Below are 13,613 nucleotides of genomic sequence, written 5' to 3'. Positions count from 1 at the left end.
TATTCTTGTCTCTGGGACGACATGGGACGGTCTGCCGAACGCAGGAAACTTCCCGCACGTGTCGCGCCTGCTCTGGTCCGCACATCCGCGATGCGAAAGACCACTCGCTTTTTCTTTTTCCTGGGTCTTACTTTTTCTTAGTTGCGTCAGCATATATTGACCTTATGCGTGGGGCCGTCTTTGGTTTCGACGGAGTGGTTTGGACCGGACTGGACTGACTCTTGAGGCCGATGCGCGGTTCCCTTCGTGCTCTTTCGCTCGTTATGCCGACTTTCCCTCTTACGTAAGAAGGAAAGAGTCAGTGGCATACCAACTTGCTTTTGAGTGGGGGGAAAACCAATCCCCCCCTCCTTTTCCCTCCTTTCCCCTCCCTCCCTCCCTCTCCTTCGCTCCCCCTCCCCCCCCCCCCCCCCCCCCAGGGCCGGGGGGGGGGGGGGGCGGTGCTCCTTGTATTCCTTGGGCGGCGCCTTCCAGTGTTTGCCGAGCCTACTAGCGGCTGTTTTAGAAAGGGGGGGGGGAGGGTGGAGCAACACATATGCCTTGCCCCCCCCCCCCCTTCTTTCAGAGAACTGGGGGTGCCGGCGTTGCCCCCCCCCCCCTGGGATGATACGCCCATGGAAAGTCTTCCCGCAGGTTTCCAATTGGGTGGAGCTGCTGACGTGCATTCATCGTACTATGGCACCGAATCGTCACATAGTATCGTTCCCTCGGTAGGCACTACGTACGCGACAACGTAAAAGCCAGGGGCAGCGACGACGCCGTTTACTTTAAACTGCCTGCACCCGGGAGGAAAGATTGGCTCTTCGAAGACATCAGCGTGCGAACCGTAGGTGGCGATCGACAGAAGCTGTGGCGGCTGCATCGGAAACCGCCGACGCCCGGAAGAGCAGACTGGCTCTCTGAACACAGCAGTGTCCGGACTGTTGCGAGATTGGAAATCCCATCCTTCTCTCAGTCGAAACCCTTGAGCAGGATGCTAAATCATGTTGTCGAAAATCAGCAACGATTTCGTGGTAATTTATTCTTGTTTTCTCGTAATGACTGTGTTTATTTTTACTTTCAATCTACATTTTCGGCGTTTTAAAAGAGCGTGTGAGCAGCTCCCGGCTTTCAATGCTAGCCCAGAGCGCTAGCAGGACGCCCTACGTAGCTATATTAGTTACCGCGAATGCCGACAGTATAGCAGCGGTGGGAGAAAACTTCACCCTCCCGCATTATAGACAAGCCTGATTAACCCTATCCCTGTCACACACTCCACAAAATCCAATGCGTGTACTTTCCCGCAAAGCACTTGGTAAAGTCGATTGCTGCATTCTAGAGAGGCGCTCGGGGAATGACGAGGAAGATATGTCTGGGCGTACAAGGACCGTCTGCTCCATGACACTAAAGGCTTAATCTCACGATGCATCTTTTCATCGCGCCACGGTTTAGAGAAATCCAACATTTCGCGAAATCGGCCTTTTCACATGGGGAGTTTGACGCGTGATGGACAGGCCTTGGTGAGGTTCCGGGAAAATATCGCTCCAGAAGCGAGGCGCACACCAAATCTTTCTCGGAGGTGCGCCACTTTTTCGGTCACGTTAACACGGTTGATCTGCTTCCCGAAACCTAGTTGCGCGACACATGATTCGCCAACAAGATGCATCGTGTGAATATCCCTTAAAACGAAATCTAGAATGCAGTTTTTTTTTTTTTTATCAAGAGATATTGTAAGCTTTGACATTCGCCATTCTTTTTCCGCATATTATATAGACTTCCTCTACCAAGGGCTTTGCAGGAAAGTAGATGCACTATATTCCTTAACTTGAAATGTCTTGTAAAATCAAGCATTAGTTTTGACACTTTATTTGTTTTGAATAGCCTAGGGGACATCATTAGGGTGACCACCTTCCTACCGGTGGAATGCGGGACACCCTGACCGGGGTACGGGGGGGGGGGGGGATTAAGGGAAATTCACCGATGCGCACACCCCGAAATTTTGTGCTGCCCGAAAGCGTGTTATACACCTGGAAATTGTACGCGGCAATTAAATTAAGATAAATTTCACTCACATTGATATACTTTTGTTTATTTGTAATGGTAAATATTTTATTAAAAGTATCCAAGTTGAAAACATAAATTTCGACAATGCATCAATAGGAAATAAAAAACAGTAAATATTTTTCTGCTTATTGTCTCCTGTCGATACTTACTCTTATATCAACATGCTCCTACACAAAAATGAAACTTTATGTTGTTGTTTTTTTGACCGTTGTGAGTTGCAAGTTTTTTGCCTTCTGTAACCGTCTTCACTAAAAAAAAAAAGTTTTCCACAACATTTCTTTGCACGATACGTATGATTTCCAACTAATTACAATAGTGTATTTTTCAGCTTTTGGCGAGCAATTTTCGCTTGCAATATCTTGCCACCAAGAGGAGAGGCACAACGGCGCATGTGCGTCAGTCTCCCGCAAGAACGACGGTTGTTTCCCGCAGTGCTTGGCAAGAAAATGACATACCATAGAGATTCACACATTTATGAGCGACTTCCGCGGTTCTCCATTGCCCGTTGTTCGGAAGCGCCATAATTTGCGCAGTGAATGTTACGACAATGTGAAATGCGGGACATTTTGAAGATTTGGGAATTTCTTGCGGGTCGCGGGACACGAGCCCTCAATGCGGGACAGTCCCGCGAGTCGCGGGACGGGTGGTCACCCTAGACATCATTGCAGTGGGGTTCGTTAAACAATACAGTTTTTCACACAAAGACGAAAACATTTTTTCAAAGCACAGTTTCTTTAAAGGGCAACTCCACTGCATTTTTACAATTATTGGGTTATAATCTATTTAGTCGAAGTCGGCGACCCTGAATCATGAGATATAATTTGTTTTCCGGTAGTGCGTATAGTTTTGAAGATATCGCGAATCCAAGTATCGTTACGGCGGCACGGCGAAACCGAAACTACCGGCTGAAGCAGCCTGGCAACACTGATACTAGTGGCGCGTCGTCGGCATGACCTAGTTTTGGTCCCGCGCTCCCGAGCCGACGCACCGACAATGTCGACTCAGTCGCACGTGGAGTTTCAAAACAGAAGGTAAGTGCGCATTCTCTTTTTTACCGCTTCACTTTGTTAATATGCATCTAAAGTAGTAAGTTTTAGTTTGCATTTATAAATTTTCCGGCCAAAAAGCGAATCCGACTGCTATAAATATGACGCGGTCAGTGCCGGCGCAGCGTGACTGTATTTGTTTCTTGCTCGCGGACCGAGAGAAAAAGGAATAATGGGAGATATAGGGACATATGTATCCACAAGCGGTCTAAGTTGCTAAGCTAAGGTGCCTTTATTTGCACGGTAGTTACATCAGCCGGGACCTCCTGCGTCCGGCCGATCGTGCTGGAGCAGCCGGCGGACGGTACGGGAACAGCGACGGCATCGCATCGTTCTTCAAAGACGCGTGTTTCGTGGAGAAACACGCAACAGTCAGCAGCCGCAGATACCGTGTGTAGGTGTCTGACGTAAAGTGCTGGGAGCAGAGCTTCGCGTTGGAGCTCGAAGTCGAAGGTCTCCCGAAAGTATATCAGGCGAACGGCACCGACTCACACCTTGTGCCTCTTCCGGTCTCTTGGGAACTTGTGGAACCGCAGCTCCGGGTTGCGCACTGGATTGTTGGTGCAACGCACAGCACTACAAGTCGTGCTCGACATTGCCCAACGGGAGTCCGTCGAGTCTCTCCGGCTCCACGACACGCGCGTGAGCGAGCAGCACCGCTTCGCTCTCTTCCGCGCTGTCGCGAAAGCAATGCTGGAGTTAAATGAACTGCCTGGACGCCAATAAAAATAGGAGAACGCAGGATAACGCGGTAAACACCTCTTGCCGTCAGCAGAATCGCAGAATTTCACGGGAAACGAAGCGTCCGCGGCGTTCGTACGAGAGCGGAGGACTAAACCTACGTCATTGCCCAGTGTTGCTTCACTAGCTCACCCGGTGCCAGCGTTGCTCACCCGCTTGCGGGCCGCTAACCGGGCCGGGAGAACATTTTTAATATTGGTTTTAATCGGGCATGCGGCGTCGGTTTGACGGGATATTTTGGGTATGACCGTATTTTGCCCCCCTAAACCGATATCAATCATTTCGATAGGGTCGACTTTTTGAGTGGAGTTGCCCTTTAAGTATATTATACTTACAGAAATGTTGCAAACGAGATGTAAATAAGAAGACATATTATAACTCTAGAGAAGTTAGAAATATAACAAAAAGGTAGGTAACGCCGAATTCAAAGTGCCTCTGACGATGTATTCTGGTAGATAAATTCAGTCATGAATCGATCTTACAAAGAAGTAGCTTTTGTATAACGTATTGGACGCCGTCGTAAGTTAGCAAGCTTCCCAATTTTTTGTTCCTTTTTGACGTAAAGTTTGAAAAATATTGTCGTTTAAGTATGAATAATTGCACAAACGGAACGTTTGAATACATTCGTTCTGCGCAGAGCTACTCTTAAACCTCTTTTGAGCGGTCTCGATTGCTAAATATGAAGTGAGACGCAGCATGTAGTTATTTTTGTTCCTATCATAAGCAGTGTAAATAGCTGTTATTAACAGACTGGACAAACCCGAGAAACCCAACGGATAATTTTTTCTATACAAAAGGCATCAAACTGCCTGTCAATCTCTCAACTAAGTGGGACGACGTGATTCCTTTGTAGGACTCAGGACTGGTACGGTCTGGCTGTAGACGACGTTAGCAATAAATTCCAGGTTCGGGGGTATACAACAGAATGCAACGCTGGCATAATCCATTCACTACTTCTTAGGGAAGATCACCTGATGGGTTGCTTCGTGTTCTCAGTGTACTGGAAACAAGCCTATGGAGAGCGATATGCCATATGGGGTGGTTATGTCGCAAAAATCATAAAAATTACAAACGCGCTTTTGTCAAATGTTTACTTATCCCTTAAAAGGAAGTAGTTCGTGGCTTGGTGAATGACGTTTACCAGAGAAAAACAAGTTTATTCTTATAATCGAAAAGTCGGTTTTCAATAACACTGCCACAAAATCTTGTTCAAAGAAAATGCCCCTTTGAGTCCTGTGGTTTTAGTCACCCTTACTATTTTCTGTAGAACTTAGCCGTCGAATCAGTTTAACCGAGTGCTCTGAAACTTCATATCGTTAACCTGCTGCTTATGAACACAGCTACTGGGTGCAGTACTGACTAGCGTCTGTAACCGGTATGATATACCTTATTGATCTGGGGTAAGTTTATTGTTTTGTTGTAGTTATATTTCTTTTAACCCTATCTCTTTAATATGAAAGGCGTACATAATCCTTACTTTATTACAGAAAAGAAACTCAAGTATTTTATGATTTCAAATAATAAAACACGGGAGAACGATGCGAACTTTCGTGGTTTCTGTGACGCATCCCAGACCATACGTGGTACGCGTGTTACATCTTATGTTATTGTCCAGTTTAAGCCAGATGTAAAGAGCAATCTGGAAACCTCAATAAACCAGTTTTTTTAGAAGACAAACTCAATACATGGTGCCAGAAGTGACGTGTTCCGCGAAGAGAGCGGTAAACTAAGAAGGAAGCCGAACCATGGACGTGCTCAAGCCTCCCGAGGGCCTGAACTCGACAGAAAACGTACCGGAGAAATGGCAACGGTTCAGAAAACGTGTGGAACTGTATCTAAGAGCGACAGAGATTACCAAGCAAAGAAACAAACAAAGGCCAGCAATTTTGCTTCATGTAGCGGGACCCCATGCCGTCAAAGTCTACAACACCTTTACCTTCGCACTTCAAGAAACACACGACTACCAGACAGTACTGGAGAAGTTTGAAGAGAACTGCATGCCCCGGAAAAAGTGAAACATACGAACGGTACGTTTTTCGTTCACGAAAACAAGAAAGCGCTAAGCCGTTTGAACAGTTCGTGCGAGAGCTACAACTGAAAGTGAAATCGTGCAACTTCTCTACTTTGTCGGGCTCCATGATACGAAATTAAATCGTATGTGGGGTAACGGACAAAAACTATGAGCGCTTTTGTTGCGTGAAAAAGATTTGACGTTGGAAAAGGCCATACAGCTCGGAAAGGCCTATGAAGTTTTTCAGGGACAAAATGAAATTCTCGGCGGTCCCCGACGTGTCAACGCGGTAGACAAAAAGAAGAGAGCGGACATGCTTGAGCGGAAGGTCCAGCCGACGGGAAAACAATTGTCCTATGTGCGACCGCAAGCGCGACATACGGAATTGTCCGGCCTACAAGATAAAGTTCAACAAGTGCCAGGATGAATCATTTCGCTGTGCGTTGCAAAACCAAGGCTCTGTTAGATGATGTAAAAGAGCACGACGACAGCAACTTCGACGTTCTTCAAATCAGCACATGCAAGACTCAAAAAAGAGTGTAGGGGCTGGTCAAGGCCCTTTCAGAAAACAAAAAAGTGGAACTCAAAGGAAACAGCGGAAGCATTGAGTACTTCATCGTGTAAAAAGGACGCCAGGACGTAATGGAATTAGCAGCAAGTGAACTCCTGGGGCTGGTTCAGCGAGTGCACACGGTGGAAGAAACTATGGCCCAAGAAGTGGAAGAGATGTTTCCTAAGCTGCTTAAAGGACTACGGTGCGTGGGACGGGAGTGTAAGATTGTCCTTAAAGAAGGAGCAGAGCCAGTGGTTCAGCCGATGGGAAAAGTGCCACAAACTCCGAAAGAACCACTCAAGAAAGAACTCCAGATAATGGAAGAGACTGAAGTCGTTACCCGTGTCATTGTACCTACTGATTGGGTAAGCCCAATTGTGATAGTCAAGAAGAAAGTAGGTGCTCTTAGAATCTGCATTGATCTAACATCCAAGGCAAGTGAATGAATGCATCAACCAGCGACACTACCAAATGCCACACCGTGAAGAAATTGAAGCAGAACTGGCAAATGTCAAGTTCTTCTGAAGGCTGGATGCCAATAGTGGGTACCAAGAAATACTACTAGATCAGAAATCGTCTCCAGTGTGCACGTTTGGTACGCCATTTGAACGTTACCGATTTCTGAGACTGCCATTTGCTATCTCATGTTCACCGGAAGTCTCAGTTCAACAAATCAGGACCGAGGGTTTTGATGGACTTGAAGGCTGGAGTTGATGATATACACGTATGGGGTTGCTCCAAGGAAGAGCACAAAAAACCATAGGACAGCCTGAAGAGAAGACTGGCTAACAAGCCAGTGTTAGCATTTTTTGACCCCAAAAAGACGACAAAAGTGACAGGTGATGCATCACAGTATGGATTGGGGGCGGCACTCCTACAGCTGAATGATACAGAGTGGCATGCAGTAGCCTATGCGTCATGAGTGATGACCGACTGTGAAGTGCGATATGCTCTAATAAAAATAAAAAAGACGCTCTCCATCAAGTCCGCCTGTGAGAAGTTCTATGACTTTATTAATGGTCGCAAATTTACACTGGAAACCTAGCATCGACCATTGATGTCAATAGCAAAGAAAAGCATTGGAAACATGCCACCTCGGCTGCAGCTTTATTCGCCTGATGAAGTTCGTGTTTGACCTGCGCTATCTACCTGAAAAGAACTCGGTGCTAGTCGACACGTTGCTTCAAGCACCAGTGAAAGAGGCGAAAACGAAAGTGAAAGATTTAAATGATATTGAAGTACACGCTGTCAGCATAGTGTCCGTAACACTGAGTCAAACGACACTTCAGAAACTGCAAGAGGTCATGGAGAATGGTGACGAACTACAAAAAGTAACCGCACGCATCTACCAGGGTCAAGAACAAAAGGGAAACCTCAAGGGGTGTACATCAAATTTGACTCTGGTCCACGGTGTCCTGGTAATGAGCTCAAGAGTAGTTGTTTCTAAGGCTTGCCTTACAGACATACTGGCAAGACTGCACAAAGGACACTTAGGCGTGAGCCAATTCTGGCGAAGAATGAATGCCGACATGGAGCCATACATATCAAAATGTGCAGCTTGTAGAACATCTGAACACCAGCAACCACCTGAACCACTCATCATGACAGAAGTCCGTAGTAAAGGGTGGGAATCGTCGTACCTTGTGATATACGACGCCTACTCCAATTGCCCTGAAATATTTCAGGTAACAGACTAGTGTTGCTGCAGTAATAGACCATGTGGCAAGCATTTTTGCCAGGCATAGACATCCGCGGGATGTCTGATATGAGCATTATTACATTCATCTGAAGAGTATCTCCTTCTTACTCTTAGCCTAGCATATTCGATAATGAGGATGGAAGGTATATGGTGCGGCCGACTCCGTGCTTAAATGTGCCCCGAGGAGGCTTGAATAGGTCGTGTTGGCTATACGTGGCGAACACGCACATAATACACCCCACACCCTTTCTCTCCTTTTCCATGACGCCCCTGAATTGCATAAACTGCTTTTAAGCTCATTCATGTCGTTGCTCGTTGAGAAAAAAAAATGCTCGTTGTCCTTTGTCCCTAGTTAGTTTCATTCTTTCTGTGTCAGTCAATTTTAATAACACGCTCTTCAGTTAATGTGATGTCTCTGAGATTGCCTTAATATGGTGATAACTCCCTTTGCTGTCTCGAAGCATCCCAAAAATCCCCATATTATGACGACGCGCAGCCGATTTCCCGATTTAAAAAAGAAAAATTGCAGGAGGCAAGCTTAAGCTTCGCCTTTAAAAGTGGAACGCGATAGCTGAACATATAGAGTCGCGCTCGTTCCCAAACCGTGCAGCGCGTCTGCGTGGCCTAGTTGGTATCTTGTCTGGCGTCTTGTGACATCACGTGTGACGTCACACGTAACGTCTCACGGGACTGTGATGTCATGACCTGTCGACCATAAGGATTTTTCCGTCCCACCGACACCGACGCCGACGCCGACACCGGATTTTCTGCCACAAGAGTTCCTAAACACTTTCGCGTTAAAAAGTAAGCAAAGATCGCATCACGCCGAAGTCATCTCTGGTGATTGGAGGAGCATGCTCTGAAACGAGGACCACTGTCAGCCAATCGCAAGCGAAGGATCCTCGCGCCTCCGATCGGTGGAACTGCGGAGGGATATCTCGAATGCGCGCGGCTCGCTGCCCATACTGCCCGGACTACGATTCAACCCAGCGAGCGCCCGCTCGAGCGCTAGCGAGCACACACATCACTCGCAAAAAAGAAAGAAAAAAACATAGCGCATTGTTTTGGGATGATTATTTCAGTATTATGTTCCCTCTCCTCTAAGAAAGGAAGATTTTTATCTACGTATTGTTGCTTTTACCATCTACAAAAGCACACATATTTCTTAGTAACAGCATCTGCAATCTCAACAAAACGTCGTGTTTTCATTGGTCACATATCATCCTGGCTGCTGGAGCAATGCTCCCTCCATCGCCAGGGATGCACTCGTTGTGTTCAATCTTTAATTGTTTTTTTTTTAAAGGAAATCGGTCGCGAATCGGTACGAATAATGGATTTCTGGATGCGCCTAGACCGCAGAGTAAGTTGTCGCCATATTTAGGCGATCTCAGAAACCTCTTAAGGGCATCTTTAAGGCCGGTTCTCACAGGCAGCGAAGCAAAAGTCAAATTGGACGTTTTTTAGTGATTTATACAGCGTAAGGTTGGTCTGCCAGTAGGAGCGACACTGGTTTACACTGTAGATGAGCAATTTTGCCAGTGCAGTACGACTGCTAACCTGGGGTCTTTAACGTGCTCACGCAGTAGTGATGCACGAACGCACGCCGGTACGATGCTCATCCAGATCGAAACGGGCAGGGGTGGGGCTCGAACCCAGGATCCCTGGGTTCTAGCAGCGCGAGCATTCGCTCCACGCGCGTCGAGCTGAATGTGCGCTTTAGCCCACTCGGCCACCGATCCCCCCAACGAAGAAACGCGATGTTCACGTCCGTCACTTCAATCCGCCGCGAAAGGAATTGACTCGTAATCTTAACGGTCTTCGCTTCGGCAATTAAATTCGGGTAAGAGTTTTTTTTTTATTTATTTTTTTATTCAAGGTGTCAGAGCCCGTTGCCCTCTGCCTCGTAGGTCTTTGCCCGTAGATCAAAACCCGCCCCCAATCGATCAAAATGTCAGCTTTTGTAACCACTAAGACAGTCGCGTGAATTACTGAAAGCTTTCGACACAGTGCATGACCACCACGAAGGTGTCGTCAGCCCATTTGCGAAGACGTCGTGAGGCCATTAGCGTAGCCAACGCATTACAAACGACCTGGCAAGGTACCGGCGCAAGCTCGACCTGTAACGTTTACTACTACCAAAACTAATAAGGGGACCTACTCAAGAAATAAAATGTGCTTCTATGACAATGTATAAGAAATCCATACGGCATTTATTCGAGCTTAATGTAAAACAAGAAGTCTCGATCGGCGTGCGAGTGACGAGAGGAGAGACCGCCTCCAACGACGCCACGACCGGCTTGCACCAAACACATTCCCACGCAGCACGGTTCACCAGTGCCGCTCACAGCTCCCGAAATGATAAGAGCAAAAAATGCGGTGGAAGAACTGGCCCTCTATTTCAAAAACAAGGTCAGCTATTTATGCGGGAAGGGCCACTTCGAAGAAAGGGTCGTGCCGTTCTTTTCTGAGTCAGCAGGGCGCGCCCACGTCTGGCTGGGCTTTGCTTGTGTACGAAGTCGGGAGAATCGCCGGTGGGTTTTGAGGTCCCTGTCTCTTTTTCCGCTGCCCGGAACTCGTAATGCGTCGCACAACGACAACCCGAAGAAAAATCTTTAGAGTGCCAAAATAGCTCTAGCTTGGCCTTGAATCTTGGATTAAAGTGGACTTTGGCCATGCTGAATTAACCTGAGATTGGGGTAGAGAAGAAACGTCAGAACGTAGAAGAGACAAAAATAGACAGGACGACGTCTCCAACTCAGCTCATTGAAGTCCGTCATTTTCTATCTCTTCTACGTTTTGATGTTTCTTCTTTACCCCAGGTCAATTCAACATGGTTGATAATCACCAGCTCGCCTGCACCCTTCTTATATTTTCCTTGGACTTTGGTTTAGAAAACCAGGTTGCCCAACGCAGGTCTCAAAATATCACGTATGATCGTCGAGAAACCACCAACCGCGTCTCGGTGTGTCTGAACGCGGTCACTGGGAACCTTATTCGCAACCGCTTCGCAAACGCATCTTAACCGTCAGTGTGATTGCGCCATTAGTGAGATCGGTCTATTGTAACCATGGAGCTAGGAAGAACAGGAGGCGGAATCGAGGTTGAACTAAACGATAAAATAGAGAGTTTTAGCAGATCGCTTTTTCGCCCCGATAACGACACCCGATAACCATGCGATGCATGCCCAAGGCCGCGGGAGGGGAGAGGAGGTATCCTAATTGGGGCGAAAAAACGATCTGCTAAAACTCTATAATACCAAGTGAAGCCGGAAGTTGAAGACGCGGTCGGTGGAACGCCCCAAAGGGGGACCAAAGCCACACCAGGCCGCTGCTGGCCCCAAATCAGTCCTCCTTTACGCCCAAAAGCTTCTTTAAGTTTCGGTTAACGTTGGGGGCGCGTCTTTCTAAACCGGAAGTTTCTCCCGTATTCACCTCTGGTGGTGTCATGTCGCCTCCAGAAGACCCGAATGATTGAAACTTTAGCGCACTACCGAGCTTCCTACCCATTCCAAGTATTTCTAATATTTACTCATTTAGCGGTTTTCGTCGTTCGATGACATTCAGAGGATCTCCGATTGGAATCATATATTTATCTTCCATCATTAAAACGTGTATCGACCTATTTTTGTTAAATAACTGATTTATCGTGATAACTATTGACCTATATAATACTTCCCATCGACCGTATAACTCACATGTAAAGACCGCATTAGTGTAGCTTGCATGTGTTTTTTTAACACATATCTCTAAGTCCTTAAAAAAAACAGCCTCTATTTCTTAATCACGTACCTGCCATGCATCTTGCAAGGGCCCAAGTTCTGCGTCGTTGAATGTAGGGTGGTTTTCTGGGTTTTTTATGGTCATATTTCTCGTCCAGGGAAAGCTGGGTCCCCAGCCTTCCGTCGTATGCCACACCATGGTCGCGACGACGCACGCCAACAACACAGCGTACTGCGGGCCCATTGCAGAAGAGGCTATCCACATTCGCTGCTGCTTCGAGATCGACTGAACACTGCCTAAGTTATATAAGAAGTTTGTATTGTTTTTGTTTCTTTTTTAATATACAGCTGTACCGGATCATAGCTGACGTGTTTGACATGACTTTGTTAAGAGCAAAGCATTCTTTTGACAGCACCGTTGGTTGAGTCATGAGCGGCTCCACAAAATCAGTGGAGCAGATGTTCGCCATACGCAACAGAATATAAAAAAAATATACCAGAAGTAGCTTCGTAAAGCAATTATGAACTTCGTTTTTACCGACGCCCTCGTCGCTTTGGTTTCTGCGGTTGCTGCAGACACTAACGCATGTCACAGCAGTGAAGCGACATAAACGACAAGTCACATTTCGCTGTACGCGTCGTGGAAGTAAACCCAAATTTTAACTGACGCGATTAAGAAGAAAAACTGTACCTGTGTGGGCGGATGGGCGTATTCCAGATCAAGACAATCACCCACTTTTTATTATAACCCGGCTTGCAGTGGTGTGGGGCGTTTATGATAAGAAACAAGAAAACGAGATACGATGTGGCCAACTATAGACACTGACGTCCTAGGCAACACAATGCATGGCCGGACCCAATAGTCTTATTATAGCCCCGAAGCCGATTAGATTTCGGGATTTTTTTTATAACAACGCCCAAAAAGGAATCACAAAGCGAGAATAGTGACTGTAGTAAGTCACACGTCTGGCGCTCTTTAAGCCGTCAGTGAATATACATGGGATGTCCCGTGTCACCAGGCTCGAGCTAAAATAGACAGTAAAAATCGACGCCTGCATGTAGCAATCTAAACTTTTCGTCAAAGGTGTATTATACAGGTCAGATTTGTATTTTGGTAAATTAGAAAGCGTAGCTCCCTCTCTGTAAAATATAGGGCCAAGAAACTTGCCAGGGTGAACGGCGGGCTGCGACGCAGACGACGAATTCGATTTGATGGACGCGTTTGGCGCTTGCATTAATAGATGGCGCAAGACTGCTCGCAACCACCGCGATTTATTAAAATGAGCATAGTTTTTTTTAAGTACCTTTTATTTAAGAGTTAATGCAAACAATAAAAACAAAACAATGTAAAAAAAGAAAAAAAAAACGTGTTGCATAACGACGGCGTTTTTGCTGCAAACGGACTTCGCCTGCGTGTCGTCTGCTCTTTTTCTCTTGTCCGGTACACCCAACGTTTTTAGATTAGCTTAGCTACGGAATTGGTCATTTACGCTGCATACACGAGCAGTACCACCCTCTCACACCACGACTCGCCTCGCGTCGTTCGACGCGCCGGACGGCTGCTTCGGTAACTGCAGTGTATTCTATGGGATACGTAAGTTTCGAAGCGCAGCGCCAAGATGGCGTTCCACCATACTCTATGGAACACACAGTTCGTAATAGAAAATTTAGATGGCGCTTCGAACGACGGGAGGCGGACTAAAGTGAGTGAAGGGAAAGAGGGGTGGGGCAGCCTGTTTCGCGGAAGTTTTTCAACTGAGGTAATCTAGTAACTTTGGCTACACTTTCTGACGCTGCTCCCG

At 46.7% G+C, this 13,613-nt stretch overlaps 1 protein-coding gene across 1 annotated transcript in view; it reads right to left on the bottom strand.

Annotated features, from left to right (window-relative positions):
* The window catches only part of LOC120850088, a 47,539-nt gene extending 35,463 nt beyond the window's left edge, over positions 1-12,076 (bottom strand). Inside the window, exon 1 of the mRNA XM_042293892.1 lies at positions 11,882-12,076. Coding sequence (XP_042149826.1) covers positions 11,882-12,076 — 195 coding nt within the window. The remainder of the gene's footprint in view (positions 1-11,881) is intronic.
* Positions 12,077-13,613: the final 1,537 nt, after the last annotated feature.

This window comes from Ixodes scapularis, unplaced genomic scaffold (assembly GCF_016920785.2).
Source record: "Ixodes scapularis isolate PalLabHiFi unplaced genomic scaffold, ASM1692078v2 PGA_scaffold5__190_contigs__length_132052651, whole genome shotgun sequence".
Taxonomy (NCBI): domain Eukaryota; kingdom Metazoa; phylum Arthropoda; class Arachnida; order Ixodida; family Ixodidae; genus Ixodes; species Ixodes scapularis.
This window is presented reverse-complemented; position numbering and strand designations above follow the sequence as displayed.